This window comes from Euleptes europaea, chromosome 1, assembly GCF_029931775.1.
Source record: "Euleptes europaea isolate rEulEur1 chromosome 1, rEulEur1.hap1, whole genome shotgun sequence".
NCBI classification, from domain to species: Eukaryota; Metazoa; Chordata; class Lepidosauria; order Squamata; family Sphaerodactylidae; genus Euleptes; species Euleptes europaea.
Window position 1 is genome coordinate 59,107,857 of NC_079312.1, and position 24,434 is coordinate 59,132,290.

Sequence of the window (24,434 nt, forward strand, 5' to 3'; positions counted from 1 at the left end):
GACAGATGGAATGTACTCTGGTAAGATCCATGTGTGCAAAAATCTCTTGGAGAACATGATTCTGATTTGACTTAAAAGTGTGACATTATTAGCGGGGGAGATACTACAAGCGACTGTTGTGTCTGCTCTTTATGTGTATGTTTGATCAGTGGGATGTGCCAAAAGATAATGACAGGCCCAGGCTATACAGACCACCCACGGGCTTCATGGGTTATTCTTTTATATGCCCACTCCCTCTCCCTAACCTATTATTCCTGCCTCCTTGCTTCTAAGCTTTTCTCTACCCTCAGCCATACCTCCACTTTGCACTGGTCTCCACCATCCCAGCCTTATAGTATATTCTGAAATCTGCAAAGACTCAAGCATTCATTGCAATCAGAAAAAGAAAACACACAAATATAGCACACCCAATCATGCCTGCTAATGTCATTTACTTGCTTTTGACATTTACATTGCCATTGTGTGTCTCATTCACTCTTCTATACTTAAGGATAGATGGACTCACATTCTAGCTGTATCTGAAGAAGGGAGCTGTGACTCACGAAAGCTCATACCCTGCCAGAAATTTTGTTAGTCTTTAAGGTGCTACTGGACTCTTGTGCTTTTCTAAAGCACACTGAGTTTTCCTTGATAAAGGATTTGAATTGTTTTAGTACAGACTCTGTCTACTCTTAGATGTGAATAGGAGAGCAAGATTCTGAAAACAGAATCTTGTTTGTTTTATTTGGGAAACAGCCTGTCCCTCCAGCTACAGCAAACCTCCCTGTTCTGTGAGAATCAAGCCCTTACCTGTGAAATGCTGGCGGCAGATGCAGGTGTAACCACCTTCCTTGCGGGTGCAGACACCTCCGTTGTGGCAGGGGTTGGAATAGCAGAGGTTGATCTCCATTTCGCAATAGTCCCCAGTGAAGCCCTGGGGGCAGCGACACCTCAGGCCCGTGATGGGATGGATGGGTCGGAAGAGGGTGGAGGGGGAGGCGATGAAGGGAGCTGAGCTGTCGAACTTGAGCACCGAGATGCACTTCATGTAATTCTGGCAAGGTTCTCGAAGGCAGACGTTGTCATCAAAGGGCAGCACCTCCAGCATGGAGACCGAGGTCAGGGTCATGCGCTTCATGTACAGTTGCTCCTGAAGTTCTTCAGAGCTGAAGAAGTGGCCGCCACGAGGGGCCATTGCCGAGAAACTGACATTCAACACTTGGCCTCCAACGTCTGTGTCGTTCTGGATGTTAAAGATGAAGACGTCCTCCTTGGGCGTGGCCAGCACTGTGGCCACGCCCTCCAAAAAACTGGCTAGAAGGGGGGAGAGGAAACGCTCTTGCCACATGTTCTCTAAACGCACAGTGATGCTGTTGGCCAACATATCCTCAGTGATGACAATGACCCGCAGGACGCACTGGGCTGTGACGCTGTGGATCCCATCTGCAGAGTAGACACAGAAGATGTTAGAACTGGGGTTCTCAAACTGGGATGTAGCAAGCCACCACAAATCAAGGGGGGGGGAGTTTATCTTGTATGTATGTGGTAATCTTATCAAATTTTTATATGTCCACCCAGAACTTCTTTTTATTGTTTTGTACTGTTTTTCACTTTTCTATATTTTTCAATTTTCTATTTCTATTTTTATTAACATTAAAAAAATTTTTTTAAAGTTCATCTTGCAAACTTTGTCAATATTTTTTTTCATATGATGAACCGATAGTGTGATGGTTTCATTGTGTGTCCAGGTCACAGCTCACCATATCAATCTTCAAGCTATACCTGGTGTATTCTAAAGTTTGGTTGAGCAGTGATTTGGAGACTCAGGTTGAATTTACCACATCAAAAGATAAGCTGACATTGGTTATGTGAATTGACTTAAAATCAAACTAATAGGTATGTGGCAGTGCTGGTGAGGAGAAATAAGCAAGCCAAAATAAAAATAAAAATGGGGGTGGGGAACAAAACTATATGGGCCTGCAGCTAGCTTGACAACCTCTCAAGAGAAAGACCCCAAGGAGCAAACAGTCATAGAAAAGGAGGGGGTGACCTATTTGATGCTTGCAGATGTGCCTACAGAAGAGGAGGCATCGTGCAACTAACAAAGACCAGATAAGCCATGGATTGCAAGTACCTAGTTAGTAACTTTTCTTTTGCTTAGTGCCCCAAGATTTGACTTGTAGTACCCTGAGCATCAGTCTGCCCATGTTGATTTAAAGACTGAATGCACTGAACAAATGTACCTACTTGCTTTATGCAGATGTATCACAAAACACACTGGAAAAAAACAATCATGCCAGGAAAAGTTGAGGGTAGCAGGAAAAGAGGAAGACCCAAAAAGAGATGGATGGACTCAATAAAAGAAGCCCCGGCCCTCAATTTGCAAGACCTGAGCAAGACTGTCAAAGATAGGACATTTTGGAGGACATTGATTCATAGGGTCGCCATGAGTCGGAAGCGACTTGACGGCACTTAACACACACACACATCACAAAACATGGGACAAGCTATGTGTAAGGAGGGGACATAACTCTGATTATTCTTGTAGACAGAGAGGATAGCAAGATGTGGTATAATATGCTGGGCACTGAGGAAGGGGGCAGGAAATGATTAGCGCACCGTTGCTATTAATTGCTACCTCCCAAACCTCCGGAGAGTTGGAACAAAGGAGAAAACTGGGCCTTTGCTGCTCCCTGTGCTGTGGCCTGCAGAAAATTTGGCACAAATTTGCATTTGTAGAATCCTGTGGCACTCAGATTGACTTGCCTTGGAAAACATCTTTCAACTGTAAGCCGTTCAGGGCAGGGAATGCATTTTATTGATTCTCAGCAAAGACCTGAGGAAATTTACAGCACGGTAGAAATGTTTTACAGTAACCATAAGGACCCTAGCTATTCACCATTGAGCAGAATCCCTCTTCTGACTTATTAACTCTCTCACACACACAAATCCTCCTTCTGCACACTTTATTTCCCTCAGGACTGCTGGCTATCTTTCATTTCAAGGAATGACGTGTGGGCCACATTAGGCACCACATATTCAAGCACAAGGATGAGGAGCAGCATTTACCATGCTCATTCTTAGGAATCTTCTCTGGCCACCTGGAGAAAGAGCCACATAAAACTCACAGTCCGAACAATAAATGTCATTGCTCACTGCATTCATAACAATCAAAACATAAGCAAATTTAAAAGTCAGATATTGATTCTATTTCTGAACAATCTGAAAAGCCAATAATCAACCAGATGACTTTAGTTCAGAAACTATGAACTAAGAACCAAAAGTGCCTCCTCCACCACATACACTACATCTCACCCTTATATATTCCTTGGCAACTACTTCAAAATAAGTTGCACACAACACTTTCATTCTGTACTGTCAATCACGAAAAGGGATTAGAATTTTCTCTAATATTTAATTGGATCAAGAACGCATAATGTGTAATTTTGACATATGTTTTACTATGTTTAGATTGCATTTAAATAAGCCATTTTCTTAAGCAGGAACTCTAGCATTATAACAAGCAAAAATGCAAGCATATATTTTGAAGTCCTATTTCAGCGGCAAATGATATACCTGCCCTTTGAGCTAAACTATGTATTATGTTGGAAGTCTGACATTAGCTCTCACAGCATTTTTCTTTTAGCCTAAAAAAACAGCTGTGGGGGAGAGACTTAGACTGGATCTGCAGTGTGGGGCAAGGAGGGGTTAACTTTGCCCCTTGGGGCCATTTCCCTGATGGAAATGAGTTTCCCAAGGTTGCAGTCAGTCTCTATAAAGGTTCCGCTCTTTCATTCTCAAAATAAAAGGTCAAAATGACACTCTCTTTCCTCTCTTTGTGGGTTTTAAATAACAGATGGAGGTTGGAAGCAAGAATATGCCCCACCCCACATTTGGGGAGGGACTGTGACTCAGTGATTTTAGACACCTACTTGGCATGCTGAAGGTCCCAAGTTCGTAGGTAGGGTTGCCAGGTCCCTCTTGGCCATCGGCGAGAGGTTTTGGGGGCGGAGCATGAGGAGAGTGGGGTTTGGGGAGGGGAGGGACTTCAATGCCATAGAGTCCAATTCCCAAAGCAGCCATTTTCTCCAGGTGAACTGATCTCTATCAGCTGGAGATCTGTTGTAATAGCAGGAGATCTCCAGCTAGTACCTGGCAGTTGGCAACACTACAGGTTCGACCCCCAGTGTCTCCAGTTAAAGGGATCAGGTAGGGGGTGATGTGAAAGACTTCCACCTCAGACCCTGAAAAGTCTGGGCTGTGGCTCAGTGTTAGAGCATCTGCTTGGAATGCAGAAGGTCCCAGGTTCAATCCCCGGCCTCTCCAGTTAAAGGGACCTGGCAAGTAGGTGATGTGAAAGACCTCTGCCTGAGACCCTGGAGAGCCGCTGCCAGTTTGAGTAGACAATAGTGACTTTGATGGACCAAGGGTCTGATTCAGTAGAAGGCAGCTTCATGTGTTCATGTGTCACTGTCAGTCAGGGCACACAATAATGACCCTGATGGACTGATGGTCTGATTCACTGTAAGGCAGCTTTATGCGTTCGTGTGCAGCTGGCTCATGATGTTTCATGCCAAGGCCAACCCTGAACCTCAGCTCTATTTGTCTCTGAAGGGACTTGTCTTCGGCCATGCCATACCGGGCTGTACCAAGGAGCTCCAAGAGATCAACCCCTCCTTTTTTGCTGGTTCCCTCTCTCCTCGCCAAGTCCTCCTCTATGTCCCCAACCATTTGTGACAGCTGTGAGGGGAAAACAGCCCCAGCATGGCATGACTGTGATGGAATGGTCCCCTCCTGGAAAAAAGCTTCTGGAGAATAAGAAGTCAAGTCATTACACTCCAGCCGATATGTCTTTGCACTCTTTGGGCTTTTATTTATACACATTTCATTTTTTTTTCCTGGAGCTGAAAAATGGAAAGATGTGGCTGTGGCTATTTATAATCCGAATGTGTGCGCTCCTCTCGGCTATAACAAAGCACCACAGGATATTCAGCCAGCAGCACAACCATTGCATTAGCAGCCTTCTCTGCACCTCCAGCGATATGCTCTGTTGTGCAACAGCTAGAATTGCTTCCACCACTGTCAACGGGTGGTCGGCTGTATTAATTACTAGTTTGAAGTCGAGCAGAGGACTTTCCTCTGCAAGCCTGTATTTAGGAGGCTCAAGAATTTTGCACTACAAAACAGCAGCTTAGGCTTCCTGAAGTCTCAGAGGCTGTGATCATAGGGTTGCATGATGAATTCCACAGGCAGGGCTATACAGCAGGGTCTCCCCCCCCCCACCACAGCAGCTGTCCACAATGCCCAACAAACTGCTGTTTGGGGAAGATGCTGCAGCTTCATCCAAGCAACCCAAGGAGCTGCTGTTAGGGGAGGGGGAACCGCGACATTCCCATTTGTCCCCAGAAGGCCTTGGGGGTGTGACTAGAAGCTCGCTGAAAGTCCAACTACACATGTCACTGAGGATCCCTTCATGAGTAGGGTTGCCAGGTCCCTCTTCACCACTGACAGGAGGTTTTTTGGGCGGAGCTTGAGGAGGGCAAGGTTTGGGGAGGGACTTCAATGCCATAGAGTCCAATTGCCAAAGCGGCCATTTTCTCCCAGTGAACTGATCTCTATCGGCTGGAGATCAGTTGTAATAGTGGGAGATCTCCAGCTAGTACCTGGAGGTTGGCAACCCTACTTCACAAATATTTTAACTGCAGAAAAGCAACCCGGAGGACTATATGGATTGGGACTGTGGTACTGGGGAAGAGTCGTTTTAACCCTTCCCCCCCTCCCATACTGTGTCCCTGATAAGAAATGGTCCTCCCAGGCTACTGGTAGGGGGTCCTTTCCCTCTTGTTAACAGCTAAATTATTCATTAGAGGATCCAGTCATGGACCACCGATATCACATGTAACAGTCCACTGTTCATTTGGATTAAATTATCCAAATCACACAAATTGGCATGTTGTAATGTGGATGCTTTATTCTATAAGCACAATTTGGATAGTTCAAAATATATTAAGATAGACAGGCAGGCAGATTTAGGGTTCAGGAAACACTGGTGGGCAATGCAGGCATAAAGGAAGAGGGTACAAATTAAAACCATGAGAGTGAACGTGTCCCAATCCTTAACTGTGGAACTCCATCCAATAACCACACTGAAGGCTCCTTCACATGCTACAAGGTAAAAGATACATTTCCCTTAATAGTATGGTAATGGTAATGTAGGGAGCCTAGGCTAACCAAAAGTCCCCTAGAACATGTACCCGTATCAAAAGGGTGTTTAAAAACTGTTTAGGTACAGATATACAAAAATACAAAGCAGTCCTGAAATTTTTGCAGAAGTTGCCCACATCATGTTTTCTTCAATAACCAAGATGGCTAAAAAATGAGTCTATTTTTATAAATAACGAACATGAAGAATGTTAGGATTTTATGGCAGTGATCAGAGGACGCCACTAATACTACAGCCCATATTCTGGAATCCATAGCTTGATCAGGGCCAAAAGGATTCTAACCACATTTTATCTTTCCCTTCCCCCAAGGAATTTATATGTAATATTTGTCTATATATGTGGCTATCCTTCTACACAACTCTTAATGTCAGTAATTAGTATTTTGAGAACCGTAGTTATGATGTTGATCATCAGGTAGAAAATAGAAACTGGATCATGTAATCATTAGATGTTTTATGAAGCAAATGTGATTGTTCTGAGAAAGTCTCGAGACCATGCGCAGAATGTGCTTCTCATGTCCATGTATTTTTTTGTTTATGTTCTGGACATTATTAGTATTCAGACAGAGTTAGGGAATCGAGTACAATGGGTTGTTTTTAGAGCTGCAGGTCATTGCTGGGAAACTCACAGAAACTCTATAGCATTGGAGGAAAAGGGTATCTGTGTAATTATTGAGATTGCCTGACCAAGCTCTGGGAAGCTCCCTAAATTAATTCACTGAAGAGCTTTGTCACATATTCTCCGTTAGGGCTCTTCCTACCCCATATTTCCTTACTCTTTTTAGCTTAAGTGAGAAAAAAAAACATGCCTCCCAAAATCCCCAGCAAATGAAATAACCATCTACTGATATAGCTGTGAACGTGACCTGGTCTCATAAATCCTGTACGTTTCCTGCATGAATACCAATCTGAACAGCACCTAGAGTTGGGGACACTTGATGTGGAAGGAAGGCAAGATTCAGAGCGAGAGTCATAGGCCAACTTTTAGATATGATTACATTTGAAAAGAAAGCCAGTATGGTGTGGGGAAATGTGTTGTTGGAGTGAGACTAGGAGGATGAGTTCCCAGCTTACCTTACCTTGCAGGATTGCTGTGAGGATACAACGAGGTAATTCTATGTATGCCATGGAGGAAGGGCAGGATACAAATGTGTATCTTAAAAGCATCTTTGTCATAAATTCTTATACTTCCCAACAACTGTATTCACAATATTGATGTAAAGCTTTTAAAAAACAGAGATTTATGCCTTTTGGCACATCTACCACACTGGACCTTTGCAGAAACCTCAAAAGGTCTCAGTACCCATAGCTGTTGTTTTGTCTGGTCCCAAACAACTAGCAAATGTCCAAGGAGACTGTTCATAGGTTCAAGGAGCCAAACATGCCTCAAGATGAAACCAACAGCTAGATCCCTCTTGCCACAGTGGTATTTCTTCACTCCCAGAACATCTGGAGGGCTTTAGACCTGAAGTGCTTTAGGACCAGGGTCTCCCAACAAGTAGCTCATAACCTTCTGGTATCTCATCAGCTGCTGCAGATTAGTTTATGCAGCCCCTGGAAGACCCAGGAATAGATTACAAAAAAGATCTGCTCTAGGCTGTTAAAAAGCGTTTTATTTCATAGAATTTTCTTCTGACCTGCTTAGCTGGTAGCTTTATTTCTGGTGCTCCTCCTAGAGTTTATGTTCCGTTTCCAGGACAGGACAAAACTTGGAGTGTGGCCGGGGATGAAGGCAGGATAAAAATCCAATAAATAAATTGGTAACAGGCTGGGGGTGGGGTAGGGAGTAGCTCAGGATATTTTTCATTAGAAGTAGCTTTCAGTAAAGAATAAACTTGGTGAGCCCTAATTACAGTCAGAAGTAGCCACTCTCCTTACAAATAATCACAGTTGTCTAACAACATGTAATATCTTCAGCTGAATTAATATAAATGAATATCAGAAGAGATGGTTGTACATGTCACAGCATTACAGACAGAAACAGTGTGATCTCAAAGTGACAGAAACAGCATGGTCTCCTAACCAGGACTAATATCACCTAACTATACAGCTGTTCTATTTTACTACAGTATAGTCTACCATGGCATATCTTGGAAGTAGTAAGGCTGAATGTAGTATGCCCATTTAATGTAGGTTTGCCAACCTCCAGGTGGTGGCTGGAAATCTCCCGCTATTACAACTGATCTCCAGGCAACAGAGATCAGTTCGCCTGGAGAAAATGGCTGCTTTGGAAGGTGGACTCTATGGCATTATACACATTGAAGTCCCTCCCCTCCCCAAACCCTGCCCTCTTCAGGCTCTGCCCCCAAAATCTCCAGGTATTTCCTAACCTGGAGTTGGCAGCCCTAATTTAATGGCCTGAAATGAACTAACCAGCAGGCCACAGACAAAAGTGCTTCTGAGGAATGATCACTTGGGATTTGAAAAATGGGACACACTAGCCCCCTTTCTCTCCCTACATGCTATCCCATAGATTCTTATACATACACCTCTCTCTCTCTCTCTCTCTCATCTGCAGAATGTCCCAATAAATTGTAATCCTGCATGCAGGGTCCTTCCAAATTGAGCACTGTACAGTAATTTTAAACACTTTAAAAAATGATAAATTGTCATGAGAATAGGAATCTGGGGAAAGATTATTCTTTAGCAAGCAACCCCTGGGAATACAAGTGATCCTCGTGTTCTGGAGCTGAAAACCGCCAATGAAGAGTGGCTCAAAATTAAGCCCTGGACTCTGTCACCTAAGTCGGCTTTCTCAATAGAACGGTGACAGAAAGTGCCAGGGGTCATGAGCTGTTAACATGGTGCAGGGGGGGAGGCATTGTATTCCTAAAACTGCACAGCGGGGCCTTCTTTTCAGCTCCCCTCTCTGTATGTGAGTTGCTGCCAGCCCCACAGAATGGCAGATAATTGCATTCCATATCTCCTGCAGTGCTGACATAACCTAGACTTCAAGGTGCAGCACACAACAAATGGGCAATGTCTGTGAGGGGGGAAATGCACATGCAGGTTAATGCTCCGCTTGTCACACACGACAGTAGCATTCTGATCTTGTGGCGGTTGCGTCAGAGGTTAATCTGAGGAGATTCAAGGTAATTTCCTCCGTGAAGCATGCTCCAGAATACCAAAGGTAAAATAACACTTGACACAAATAGTACAAATCAGTGCAGACATACTCCTCTCTGTCTATTGAAGTCAGTGGGCTTGGACTGGAGTGACTGCACAGGATTGCACTGAAAACCATGTAAATATATAGATGTTGCTGTGAATTAATATTTAGCAGCGACGTGGCAAGTCAGAAATTGCTCAAAGCACTTCACATACGTTATCACTTTGGAAAAACCTGCAACAGCTCTGTAGTCAGTAGGGTTATTCCCTCCCTTTGCAACCAATTGACGGAAGGGGAGGGCCTGTGGCTCAGTGGTAGAGAATCTGCTTGGCATGCAGAAGGTCCCCGGTTCAATCCCCGGCATCTCCAGTTAAAGGGACTAGGCAAGTAGGTGATATGAAAGACCTCTACCTGAGACCTTGGAGAGCTGCTGTCAGTCTGAGTAGACAATACTGACTTTGATGGACCAAGGGTTTGATTCAGTAGAAGGCAGCTTCACGTGTTCAAGCCAAAGGCTGGTCACTTGAGTAGGGGCAAACAAATGAGGTTTGGGTCGACATGGGATTGAGCTGGGGAATTTCTGGCTTGTTCTGGCCACTACATTACACTACTTCACCATCCCCTTCCTTCTCCAGAAGCCTGCTAGTAATTTTCACACACTCTGGCATCATACCATAGAAACAAGACTTCAGGGCTGCAAGAAAATAATGCTTTCCATATTCAAAGCACTTCATTCATGTAGACAACAATCCTAAGCAGGATCCTCTTTTTTTGAAACCGACTCAGGTTTATTCAGCTCTGCTGACTCCCAGGAAAGTGTGTTTAGGATTGCACTGATTTTCTTATACTCCTTACAACAGAGCTACAAAGCAGGCCAGTATAATTATCCCAATGTTGTAGATGTTGGAGGGTGCTGCCATCACTGCTGGCTGGTGAGCTCCTGGCAAAGGTGAGAATTCAACAAGGGATTTTTGAAATCACAGATCATTCTCTTAGAGATCTTCTTGTTCAGCCACTTTCCGTTGCTCCACAACACCCTTAATCCCTGAATCTTTATCATCCATGCCTCCAGAGAAGAAACTCAGTGCAAAGAGTTCTTGGGACTGAACCTGCCTCCCAAATCGCACCTGCATTTGTTGAAGTGGAGCAAGATTGGAGTGTGACTGTAAATCAGCCTTCCTGCATAGTCATGGATGGATTGATTGAGAAACCTGATAACAAGAGCCCTTAAAACTGCCTTTCAATTTTTCACAGGTGCACACCAATAGGGTAAGAGGCCAGGATGAGAGTCAATGTGGTGTAGTGGTTAAGAGTGTTGGACTAGTATCTGGGAAACCCAGGTTCAAATCCCCGCTTGTGCCATGGAAGCTCGTTGGATGACCTTGGCCCAGTCACATTCTCTCAGCCTAGCCTACCTCACAGGGTTGTCGTGAGGATAAAATGGAGGAGAGGAGGAGAATGATTTAAGCTGCCTTGGGTCCTCATTGAGGAGAAAAGCGGGATACAAATGAAGTAAATAAAATAAAAATAAATAAATAGTGACATGAAAGTAGCAGAAGAGAATCTAGCCGACCTGTGTACTATTTAGGGGACTAAGATAACCACTGTTTTCCCCCTGACAGGACTCTTGTGCCTGTAGTAGCTGTGTGACAGGCAGAAATGCAACAAGTCAAGAGCTTCTCATCACAGCATCTCTATGACATGAAACGTTTCACTCATTGTTTTTTTTTAAAAAAAATTGGTCATTTAACATTTCATTTATTCAAAGTGTTTATGTGGTGTCTCTCTATAATTTTCTGTGGTGTTGAACCGATTAAAATTTAAACTGGTAAAATGAATTACAACATCAATGCTAATGATTATAACAATCATAGTAAACAGCAGCAGCAGAATCTAAACCCCACAAAAAGATGGCAGCACAATAAATAGAACAGTATAAAAGCAACGTAAAACAGCAAAGTAAAAAAAGAACATATCGACAGCAGTGACCGGCAGCTAAAGCTGTCTAATGAAGCAGTCTAGGGGAGAAGGAAACACACACAAAGGAAAATCAAATCAAATTTTAAAAATCTTGTTCTAACTTGGTGTTGAGATAATCAAACTCAGTACCAGGCAAACAATACCAGGGAGGGCATTCCATAAAAGAAGAAGGAGGAGAGTTGTTTTTTATATGCCAACTTTCTCTACCACTTAAGGAAGAATCAAACCGGCTTACAATCACCTCTCTTCCCCTCCCCACAATAGACATCCTGTGAGGTAAGTGGGGCTGAGAGAGCTCTAAGAGAGCTGTGACTAGCCCAAGGTCACCCAGCTGGCTTCATGTGTAGGAGTGGGGAAACCAACCCGGTTCACCAGATTAGCATCTGCCGCTCATGTGGAGGAGTGGAGAATCAAACCCAGTTCTCCAGATCAGAGTCCACCGCTCCAAACCACCACTCTTAACCACTACATAACACTGGCCAGATGAGAGAAGCCCTCCTCCTTGGGGGAAACCACTTCGCCTCTTCTGGTGGGGAGGATGGCTTACAGTACCGACTTTAGTTGTCAGGCAGGTTCACAAGGAAGGTGGCCTTTTTTTTTTGCCTGACATTTAGTTATTAATGGCAAAGGAGTCTCACAGGCAAAAAAGATGCCAACCCTGTGAGGAATAAGGGGGAAGCCTTCCTAGATAGTCCATCCCCGATCATGGCAGATTCTATTCTCAGAATCTGTCTGACACCTGTAGCTGCGGTAATTGCTGACTCTTCATTATAAGTAAATGATCTGCCTATGTATTTTAGTCATGACTTTTGAAGCCTACCTGTCATCCTCCTGGCTTGCTATAAATCAGGGATGGACATGGGTCAGTGTCTGCCCAGTTTTTGAGTGGTCTGCTAGTTCTGGGATTCTTGCAAAGAACACAATATTGACATGATCCAGCAAGGTCCTTCTTATGTTTCGAAGCACATGCTTAGGTTCATTTAGTTATGGTGTCACATTTAAGAGATCCTGAGTGTGTAACTCTTGCATTGTACATTTAAAACAGATCTGTAAGCCATGGAGACTGTATTTTTTAACTAACCCACACTTAAGTCAACCTATACACAAATAGTTAATATAGGAATAAATATCACAAGAGGAGTAGCTCCGGTAGAGCTTGGCATTCATTTCTTACATCACCAAACACAAGACCTTCTGCACGCCTTTCCAGAAAGGCAACTCTTTATAAGATTCAACCAATACCAATAAGCTCACTTTACTCTGAGTCTAGCTAGCATGAGAATTTGTACTAACTCAGCAGTTTAACAACACATTCAGGACTCTACCACTTCTCAGAGTTGGAACTCGTCTTAACTTTATCCCTGCCTGCTTTCTCCCCACCCCACTCCAATTTCTCAAGCAGCATTCCCCCCTGGCAAAATTCATGTTTATCCTTCAGGCAGACATGGGCATACACAAGAATGATTACCGTAGGGAACTGGGCATAAGCACAGCCTGAAATCTATCATGGTCATCATAGGCCCTGTGGAAAAGGAATGTCAACAATTGGAAATTCCAGTAGAAAAATAAGAGCCTGAGAAGCCAAGCTGCTCCTGGCTTCCAAAATACCCCAGTCCACCCCCTCCCTGCTTGGAAGACCTAACTGGAAGCTCCAGGGTGGCAATGTTAGTTTTATCTGAAAACTGTCTCTGGAGAAAGAGAGGCGGCGGTACAAAAGCACAATCCTCCATCTGACACACATACACACCCAGCCACACAGCCTTGCCTCGAAGAACACTCCCAGCGCATAGCTCAGCTTTAATTGCCTCCTTGTCCCTTTATGGCTGCTGCGCCCAGACACCAGCCCTTTGATTTCCCTCTGCCTTGTTTGAAGTTTACATCTCGGAAGGATTTACTAACAGAAATATCTCTTCCTCTTTTTTGGCCTTTACCGGGCAATATTTCCTGGAAAATTCCAGAGCAAGCCTCAGGTGCAGGCAGCAGCAACCCTGGAGCTGTAGAGATAAATTGAAATGGTGTGTGTGTGTGTGTGTGTGTGTGTGTGTGTAACAAACAGAAGCACTGGTGCAATCCGACAAGATCTAATCTCCTGGATGGCGGAGTGAGGGGTGCAGGGGATGGCAGGAGCAGACAGGCAAAGGACTTTCCCTTTCATATTATCCTCTTTAAACCTCATCTGGAAACCAAGGAAAGGACATTTTGTCGGTATTCTTTCCCTTCGAGAAAACCGGTTTCTGTTTCAGGGAATGGATAGCTTTTTGTACAGGAGGCTAACAAGATCAGGTTTTAGGATTATGACCCGAAATGTCTGCCACTTCTTTTATTTATTTTTCTTGTCTTCATAATGTCCAGCCTGAGGAACAATTCTGGTTTGCTCTTCACTAGGAGGGATTTAGGAGCCCCATGGCACAGAGCGGTAAACTGCAGTACTGCAGTCAAAAGCTCTGCTCACGACTTGAGTTCGATCCTGACAGAAGTCGGTTTCAAGGTTGACTCAGCCTTCTATCCTTCCAAGGTCAGTAAAACGAGTACCCAGCTTGCCGGGGGTAAAGTGTAGATTACTGGGGAAGGCAACTTAAACATAGTCTGCCTAGTAAATGTCGTGATGTGACATCACCCCCATGGGCCAGTAATGACCTGGTGCTTGTACAGGGGACTACCTTTACCTTTACTTTTAGAAGGGATTTGGCCTCTATGCCCTATTGCTTCACCCTCCAGGGCACCTGGCTGGTGCCGTGGTGTGAAATCAGATGCTGGATTAGATGAGCTGTTGGTCTGATTCAGCAATGCTCTTATGTACTTAGCTTCAAGAGTTTGCGCATTCTTTTGGGTCATTTTGGTTGGCCTCCAATCCAAAGTATTGTGTGCATTTTGTTCCCGTTTTTGGATTTCACTCTCTGAACAGTGTGAGAAGCAATCAGTATGGCTCTGTTCTTTTTCTCTCTGGACACACTGACCAAGGCCTTTTTATTGGCTTTCCCCCCAACGATCTAAGATTAGCACTGAATTGCTGTATCACCAGCATTTGGATGCATTGGGTTGCTATAATGCTAAAGTGCTAATCTTCAATCATTTTTTTAAAAGCACCACTAAAAAGGCAGCAGAAAAGTGGTCCTTTTGGAAGCGCTCCAATATTTTAAAAAGCACACTGCAGTGATTCAGAAGAACTAAAAATGCGAGAAAGCAGTTTTCATTTTTTTTTTTTTTTTACAAAAAAGCTGAGTACTGGGATGCCAATGGGACATACACATCTCTGTCTGAAAAGGTTTTTAAAAACCCATTAGCTGCCAGGAGTAGGGTTTCCAACCTCCCGGTACTAGCTGGAGATCTCCTGTTATTACAAGTGATCTCCAGTCGATAGAGATCAGTTCACCTGGATAAAATGGCCACTTTGGCAATTGGACTCTAAGGAATTGAAGTCCCTCCCCTAACCCCACCCTCCTCAGGCTCCGCCCCCAAAATCTCCAGGTAATTCCCAACCCAGAACTGGAACCCTAGCCAGGAGCCAAAACAATTGTGTCTGAAATGACACCACAAATCCGTTAGTGACCGGCTGCTCAAACGAATTATAAGGGAAGTTTGAAAGGGGCCATAGGTAGCTGATGGTTGAAAGGGGCCATAGAGAGCCCACCAACTTTTCCTGTTCCACTGCAATGCCCGAATGGGATGTTGTACCTCTTCCCCTGTAGTGAAGTACACAGGCACCAGATCTTATTACACTTATACTCTACTCTTCCTCAGGATCATACTTTAACTTATATGGGACTTGCAGGTAGTTTACTGACCAGGCTGAGATATACTTTGCTTTCACTATGTAACAGCATCGTGCACCATCAGGCTATTCTGTGCACAGGAATAAATCACCTCGCCATTGGAGGAGGAGCACAACTTTTTCCTTTGGATAATACACCAGAAGAAGAGCAAGATGCCAAAGTAAATCTCTTTTCCCTGCTTCCTTGTAGCAACAACCAAGGCCCCTTTATAGTTCTTAGCTCCTGAGGAACAAAGAGAACGCCTTCCCTGGCCTCACTCAGAATATCATTCACTGCCCCGCCACACTCACCTCTGACCCCGTCTTTCTGTAATACCCCCCCTCCCAAGGGCCTGGCTTCTCCTTCCTCCCATTTTTTCATGTATTAGCCGTTCCTGATCTGGGACATGGACAGGAGGGCCAGACGCTATGACAGGCAGCACCTTATCGATACCAAACATTGATTTGCCCCAGCAGGTCACAGGAGCTGCAGTGAGTCACAGCTCACATCTGTAGCAGCAGCTACGCAGAGAATGCTTCTAGCTATGCATTTAAATAAGGGAGAGACACAGCTGAACGGTGGGACCATCACTCTGTGTAACACCAGTTAGGGTTGCCAACTCCGAGTTGGGAAATTTCTGAAGATTTGGGGGTAGAGCCTGGGCAGGGCAGGATTTAGGGAGGGGAGCAACCTCAGTCGGTTATAATGCTGTAGAGTCCACCCTCCAAAGCTGCTATTTTCTCCAGGGGAACTGATCTCTGTAGTCTAGAGATCAGTTGTAATGCTGGGAGATCTCCAGGGGCCACCCGGAGGTTGGCAGCCCTAACACATTTGGTTTTGCGCATGGAAAAATCCTATTTTCACATCACCATTTGAAAGAAGTTGGATAACTTGGCTGGGAAAGCACTAGCCCCAAACCTTAGGGAGAGGCTTCTACACAGACAGTATTATCCTAGACTGATACAGTAGCTCTTTATGCCGATGCCCCAGATGTAGCCTTGCTTGAATAGAGAACTGCACTAACCATTATAGTAAGCAAGCTACAGAGCAAATACTCCCTTACCAAGAAACAAAATGAACTAGCCACCTCAGGCACTGAGCTCTGGATGCAGTAAATGGTGGCAGGGTGAAAAAGGGAAGGCTGAATTTATGGGACAAGGTACGCCTGAACGTTGCCCAGTGCCAGTCTCACTACAATGAACAAGAGCTGTGCAGCAGCCCCAAAGGGTGACACCTGTCTCAGATGACTTGGGTTGCCAACCTCCAGATACTAGCTGGAGATCTCCCGTTATTACAACTGATCTACAGCCAACAGAGATCAGTTCACCTGGAGAAAAGGGCCGCTTTGGCAATTGGACTCTATGGCATTGAAGTCCCTCCCCTCCTCAAACCCTGCTGTCCTCAGGCTCCACCCCAAAAACTTCCCGCTGATGGTGAAGAGGGACCTGGCAACCCTATAGATGACTATGTACCGTGCTGTGCTCTTAGTCACACCTGACGTTACTTTACCACACTGGCCACACACTTCAAAATGGTGAGAAGCATTTTACAACACATCCACACTTAGACAGAAATCCTTGGAATTAGGGATGACGAGTACATTCTCTGTACTCACAAGCTCTCCACAGGGTTACATGCACGTTGTGGTAAGCTACCATTTGTCACATGATCATATGCATTTCATCAGAGTTAAGGTGCCATAGCAGCTCTGCATATTGCATGAAGAAACACTGGCTGTTCATGTAATACACACAGGGCTGGCTGTTCATGTAACACACACACACTCACATCATGCAGGTGGTGTTTAATGTCTGCATAATGTTATGAATCACACTTGCAGCTCAGCTCAGCCCTGCCTAGAGCCTAGGCCTCTTGCCTAGACTCACAATCTGTTCTACATTCAAGGGAAGCAGATGGTTAAAAGAATGACCCTTCCCCCTCCCCACCTTTCAGTCTACACACAAAGAAAGCTCAAGGCTGGCTGGAAGCATCAAACCCCCCAGGAGTAATTTTAATCAGAGAGACTCAGTCATTCTGAATAAACACAAGCCCTGGCAACTGAAGAAGAGACCGGTGAATATTCATGTCTCTTTCCAGACTGGAGCTTCCTCAACATGTAGATTTAGGAATGCGAACCCAGGAAGAGCAAGTGGTTGTTCTGGCATGGGATGATGGTGTGATTTGACACAGAGTGGGTTATGGCACCAGAAACAAAGGGGAGGACCAGAACATCTTCTTCTGGAATGCTACACTGTAAGGACTCAGCAACCCTTCTTGGCTGGCCCTCATATGATACCCAGCTATGCTGATTGAAAGGAATCAGTTGCCAGCTCTTCCTCTTCCAATCACATTCTCCCAGGACGTAAGCTCTCTGTCTCTTCTTGCAAACTACATATATCCCACCCCCAACATGTGACACTCACCAACATATTCCTTCCTTGTTCTCTGTTAAGATTATGTCAAGAATTAGTTCTTTCATTTTTTACCAGCTCAGCCTGGCCTCAGCCCATGTGGGACTCAATGCTGCATTGTGACAGCTTGTCTCAGGGTATCTCTGAAGAAAAACTGAGGGAGGGGGATGCTAACACCCCTTCACCCCAGGAAATGATGGTCTGAGAAAGGAAGTCGAAATCACAGTTGTGTTCAGTGAAACCTCAACCAGTGTAAGAGGCTGGGGGTGTGTGTGCTTTCAGAGTTGCTTTTGAATCCACAAAGCTAGACCTGCTGAACTCCATCATTTCCAGACAATCATAGGCTTCTTCATGGACAGTCTGGGATCTGTCTACTGCCCAACATAAAATACATACCTAAAATAAAACCTTGGTTATTTTCATGAGATGGGGGGAGGGAGGACACCCGGATAATTTAGAAATGAGGAGTGTAGATCAGAACTGACCTCCTTATATCAGGAAGGACTGGTCCACCTTCAGCCTCATAGAGAAACCCCCTCCTCCCCGGTGCAAACAGACAGCATGCCACAGAGGACTCAAGGGGTGTCCCATCAGAAGTGGTGGGGCATCTTCCGCACTGCTTTTGGGCTGGCAGGATTACTCCCTAGCAACTCATGTGTGAAGCTGCTAAGCTACAGACCAGGGGTGTCAAACTCATTTGTTACGAGGGCCAGATATGACATAAATGTCACTTGGTTGGGCCGGGCCATGCCTCACCAGCCCAGATCAAGATTGGGTGTGTGTGGCTGCCTCAGCTGGCTCACGGGCCGGATAAGAGCTCTCAAGGGGCCGGATCCAGCCCCCGGGCCTTATGTTTGACACCCCTGGTAAAGACTGCATCTAGGAGACTTGGTGTCTGACGAAGGGAGCTTTGACTCTTGAGAGCTCACGCCCCAAAACTCTTGGTCTCTAAGGTGCTACTGGACTCAAATCTAGCTGTTCTACTGCAGACCATCATGGCTACCCTCTGAAAGTAGGAGACGTGAGTAACCTTTCTGACCCGGAAGGTGACCTTTCCAACACGAACACACACATATTATTGTGTATGTGTCTAAAATGCCATCAAGTCGCAGCAGACTTATGGTGACCCTTTATGTGGTTTTCAAGGCAAGAGACTAACAGAGGTGGTTTGCCAGTGCCTTCCTCTGCATCGCAAGCGCACATATCATTTAGCACTTACCAGACCAGGTAACAGTTAGTCTCAGGTTGCTTTTGCAATGCTGCTTCCTGAGCAATGTGTGAGGTATTGCTTCTGTTCTTATACAGTGCCCATAACTATTGAATGAGTGGATACATCGAGTATAAACAGGTGATGCTCTGGTCATGACACATAGACCTTAGCCATAAATTTCTGCCTAAGGGGATGGTGCCTTTCTAGTCCAGGGGACACTGTAGGGTTTTAACTCTTCTAGCCCTACTTCAGTATAATTTTAGCAGGGTGCATAAAAACCCAGCTGGATTATTAAGCCTTTCCTGTCCTATCTGTACTTAATGCAGTAGCCCCTGTATTGAATACAACGAAAAAGAAGAGACGTTTGCATCATATGAACACATTTGCCATGCAGACCCTAATGTCATCACAAAGAAAAAGCAACAAATAATAGTTTTCAGGCTAAAGAGAGTAAGGAAAACAGGTGATTTTAAAAGTCTAAATATGTCATGGAATGTCCTGTGGACTAGATGTGACATGAAAGAAAGGAACAGCAAAACAAAACCCAATTGTTTTGAAAGCAGCTGTTTCTTGGCTTGTTTTCCCCCCCTGCAAGGCATCAGCAACTCTTTAAAGTTCCTGATGATCATTTTGGGGAATTAAGTGGTTTTGCAAATCAGGTCAAATTTAGCTTTCACATTGCATCATTACTGATTTAATTGAAGTGCCTCTTGCTTTGGAAACTTTAAATGCGGAGATTAAAACATACAATCCAAGGACACCATAAAACTCTTAATTAATTAACAGTGAACCTAAATAAATGCAACTTGCATGACACCCTGAAAATGATTAGCCCCAAGCTCTGGCAGGCCTACAAGGGTGCAAATCTGAAAAATGGGATTCCTCCAGAGAAACATCTGGCACTAAAGAGAGGGTAAATTCAGGCCCAAGATAATTTGATTAACTTCATGGGAAAGTATGCAATGCTTTTTTAAAGTTCAGGACAACATAGCAAGTGCATTCTGGTGGATCTAGGTAACTCACCTGTTCCAGATCTTTTATAGGTTGAATTTCACCTCCCTACACACACACACCAGTTCTTATAGCAGCAGGGAACTTCCGTTTGTAGGGGACTTTATGCAGCATTCTAGCAGGCCTTGTGGTCATAGGATCATAGTCCTATGATCAATAGGACTATTACTAGTGGTCTGTTGTAACGTAAGAGGCTCATCTCATTCTGTTCTGCTTCTAAGAATCCTAGCCATTTTTTTGTATAAAGGACCTCATGAAATGATGGAAAGCTGTATGCAGCCCACCGCAGATTTGGGACCCCATTCAAAGCATAAGACATCCATCCTCCAAAAGCCTCAAAGGCTATTGCAAGGTCTAGCTGATACTACATGTTCTAGCCTTGATCTGCACTCTGCAAGCTTTGCTTTCAGACTTTCTTGCTCTCTGACATTTGTGCCTTGAGGCTAGGCCAGGGCATGCAGATGCAAAGCAAACAACCCAAAAAAATTCAAAAATTCTGCAGCACTCATGCATGCAAGTGTTATGTCTATGGCTTCTATGGTCACCATGCGAAGTATGAGACAGAAGTGCTTATCTTCAAGCATTCAGCCAGGTGCACTGGGGAACCACAATTGCTCTTTGTTCCCTAGCACATGTCCACTTGATGGTTGGACAGGTATGTCTTCCTGTGGCTAACTCAGCAGAGATCAGTGTAACATGGGCAAAGCTGTGGCAAACATGGCTGCTGCTGCAGAAAGTGTCAACCTGAGTGGCTTGTGGGCCAGCCCATATAGAGCTGCACATCTGTCCCCAAGAGGGTATCTCTCCAGAATAATTTAATTCCTTGTCATCAGCTCTTTTGACACAGAGATCACTAAGGAATCTGGGTGGGATGGCACCCACTCACCTCAGGAATTTTCTGTTAACTTATTAAGCTTCACTTCTCTTCAGAAGAGTATTTTTGATCATAGTTAACATAAAGTTTCAACCAAAGCTTCTCTTAATACAGTGCCAATTAGTCTATTTATCAATACTTCTACTATATCTGTGCCCATGGCTGAGCACTGGCCTTCACTGCTCATTTTTCTTCCTCACTTGTATAGAATCAATCTCCTGGAAAGTCTCTCCTGATAGACAGTCACTAGGAAGAAAAGGAGCAAGAACACAAACTTGCTGTGAAGTGTGGGAAACTTGCAGTGCTGTCCTTAACAGAGTTACTCCCTTTTAAGCACATTCTTTTCAATGGACTTGGGAGGGTGTAGCTTTGTTTAGGATCGATCTGTCAGCCTACAATCTATTTTCTATCTCACTTTTTCATCTATTGCTCTGAAGTATCTTGAGCACATGAGAGATCGGTGCATGGATGCACATGGGACCCACTGAATTGGTGGGATATGCCTATACTATGAAGGGTGATGCTTATCCTTATCTGGGGGCATTTGCCATTGTGCAAGAGCAGTTGCACATGAGCAGAGCTGAACTGGAGCTGAGGATGAGCCCAGTTTTGTATGTCTGTGGGATGCTGGGTCATGGGAAGAGACATCCCGGAAGGAAAGCAAGTCAAGCGCTGAAAGAAGCTCTGCTTCTTAAAAATGGTTTCGCTGCCAGTCTTCCAAACAGAGTCTGTGTCAGATGGAAGCTGCTATATTAATACGTGTGCCAGGCCTGTGTATTATTGAGCAATGTAATAAGGCTAAGATTCCCATCCATTAAGGTGCATTTGGCAAACTGCTCCCCTTCTAGACATAACAAACTGTGCATTGATTTCAGCCTCAAGCCCCTGTACATGTCTCAAACTGGTACTGAATGTCTTCAGCAAGCATTTTTTACAATGGTTGTTCTTTAACAGAATGGTCTTAGCCTGCCCAGAAACCAGCCGAGTCAACAAAAGCCCAGGGCTGACCACTCTGCCCCCCTACCAGTGCCTTCTTTGCCTAATTCCCTTTCCATGGTTCTCCTCTCTTCCAAGAGCATAGCCTTTTCTCTCCTCGTTTCCACACTGGAAAAATGACAACATTGTCCTCTCAAGAGCCTTGTTGTTCTAAGGCAGTTGTATGCAAGACCTGAAAATGTGATTTCTCTCTGCCTTTGTGCAGGGTTAAGTGCGCGAGGAGGCAGCGCCTGCATCAGCACACCCTGGCAGAAGCATGAAAAGGTCAGTGTTGCTCTCCAGTAATCAGCCAGTGTGAGGCTCCCCCCTCTTCCCCGCCAATGTGTGCCTGAATATGATATCTCCCTGCCCTGCAGTTACAATTAACCCCTGAAGAACCTCAATCTAGCACCGAGCTGGAGCGGGCTGCTCTGAACACATAATCGTGCCCGCCACCTCCTGAAGGAAACGAGGGCTGCCTTTTCCCCAAGCCCGTTCCCTAAATTAGTCTGGGGGGGAGGAAAGGGTGGGAGCTAGATGTTAGCTGAGGACCTGGGGAAAGTCATGAATAATGTAAGTCTCCCTAGACACAGCTGGATAACTAAGCCTGCGTGCCACTGATACCACCTCCTCCTTTTCCTCCCTTGCGAGCAGGGCCTTCCCACAGCCATTTCATGAGTCACACTTGGGTTCCTTGGCATCATTTGGCCTCCTTCTCCAAGCTCACTTAACTGCAGACAGAGGAGGGAGAGCGGCCTAATAGGAAGAGCTCATTACCGGAGCTCAAGGGATCCCCATTCTGCTCCTGGCCACAGCACAGGTTGCTCTTGAAGGCCTTGGGGCTATTAGCGTAACCTCCCTCTAGATCTGATTCCCATCGATAACATTGAAATTACACATCACAGGGCAGCTTTTTAGAGACATGCTCATTAAATACACCCACAGAGAGGGCTCAGCTGTGGTCATGCTAGATATCACAGCATGGCAAAAGCATGGAGGATCAGTTTTGTGATGGGACAGAATTTTCTTGTCCTTGTTTCTTCCAGGGCAACAAATGAGTTTTCAAAAAGAGGACCTGGGAAATTAATCATGCGGTGTTATAAACGTATCATGGAGTAGAAATGGGTTTAATATTCCATCAATGCAAACCTTGTTTTCTTGGAGGGCAGGGAGGACAAAGAAGGGATTGTAGCCAAGATAAAAATGCTGACAACAGACATGCTAATGTGACTGATTAAATGCGGGGAAAGCCATCTTCATGAAATCTGAGCATGAGGTCAAACTTTGATGGTGAGGCAGGAACAGGGGAATAGACAAGGGCAGGGAGTCTGCTAAAGCGCCAGGATAAGGGAACACTTCCCTTTTCACAGTAAGCCAGATTGATACCCCCAGCCCATTATTCTTAAAACCAGAGGAGCCACAGGGCTGAAAGGATGCAGAAAGGAAGTTCCGTCCTCTGCCCCAGAAGACGCTCTTATGTCAGCAACCTGAAGTGTGATTGTGTTTTTCATTACAAACTACTGAGAGAAACGCATTCTTCATAAGCTCAGAAACTTTATCTGGATCATCCATGTTTCAAGGCTGAGCTTGGCCATTCTAAATAGTTGTGGGGGTTAAACCTCTGATGAGCATCTGGATTAGATTAGTCCTGAGATGAATTAAGCGAGGGTTTCTTCCCTTTGCGTATAGCTTGGGAAGCAGATCACAAAAGGAATGGAGTTGTTTTCTGCTTTACATGCAGGGATGCTGAGGATTGGGAGAAACGAGGTTGCCGGTACATGGTTGAAAGTAATAAATAGTCATTACCTCCGGGGTATTTGTAAGGCAATTTAGGAAGAGCTACCTCCAACACAGTAACAACAGTAAATCCTTCCTTGTCACTTGATCTCTTCATGTTTTGTGGGGGAGACCAGAATGGCAAATAGCCATTGGGAGTTACAGAGAAATTGAAGAACAGAACCCATCTGCTCTACACTTTATGGGGCTGCTTCCAGAGATATTTCTGGGGGCTGAGCATGCTAAAAATGGCATACCCACACACGAACACACGAAGCTGCCTTATACTGAATCAGACCCTTGGTCCATCAAAGTCAGTATTGTCTGCTCAGACCAGTAGCGGCTCTCCAGGGCCACAGGCAGAGGCCTTTCACATCACCTACTCGCCTAGTCCCTTTAACTGGAGATGCCAGGGATTGAACCTGGGACCTCCTGCATGCCAAGCAGATGCTGTACCACTGAGCCACGGCCCCTCCCCAAAGCAACCCCACAAGCAACACAATGGCATACCCACAAGCAACATCTCCCAACTGGTCCAACAGCAGAAGTAAAAGCACGATGGGGCATAGTCCCAAACAGCAGCTGTGGCTCTTCAGTTAGTACTGCTTTCTTCAGGCACCTCCCACATACTTCAGTGCCAATGAAGCTCTATTAAGCCCCGGAGAAAGCTGCCAGCCAGACAAGCCCTCCAGGTTATGTTGTTTGCAACAACTAAACCCCAGCCTCCTTTCGACTGTCTCTTTAGCAAAGCAACAGGGAGGGCCTCCTGCAAGCGACTCGTTGTAAAAGCTTCCATGTTTGCCGAACTATTGTACCATTTTATGACGTTAAGGCTGGGGAAAGAATCAGGTGCCCTTTCCTTCTCCCTCCCTCCCTCCCCCCTCCTCCCTCCCCCCACCCCGCTCCATGCAACAAGCAGTTTTATCTTAGTAATTTACATCCATTCTCTCTTCCTTTGTGTGCACTTTATCTAATTTAGGTTGTAAACTCTTCAGGGCAGGAACCTGGCTCTGCCTAATAAATTATGAAATGAGTCTGCCACAAGATAATAGTGAGCAATCAAATCTTGCCTTTTGGTAGCCCACTGAGCTACTATGCCCTAAAGGAAGCTGGGGGGGGAATAAATAAAACATC

The 24,434-nt window shown here is 45.0% G+C and overlaps 1 protein-coding gene across 1 annotated transcript in view; it reads right to left on the minus strand.

The window, feature by feature from the left end:
- The window catches only part of CELSR3 (cadherin EGF LAG seven-pass G-type receptor 3), a 142,206-nt gene that overhangs the window by 113,351 nt on the left and 4,421 nt on the right, over positions 1-24,434 (minus strand). Inside the window, exon 3 of the mRNA XM_056846995.1 lies at positions 790-1,422. Within this exon, the coding sequence (XP_056702973.1) occupies positions 790-1,422 (633 nt within the window). The remainder of the gene's footprint in view (positions 1-789; positions 1,423-24,434) is intronic.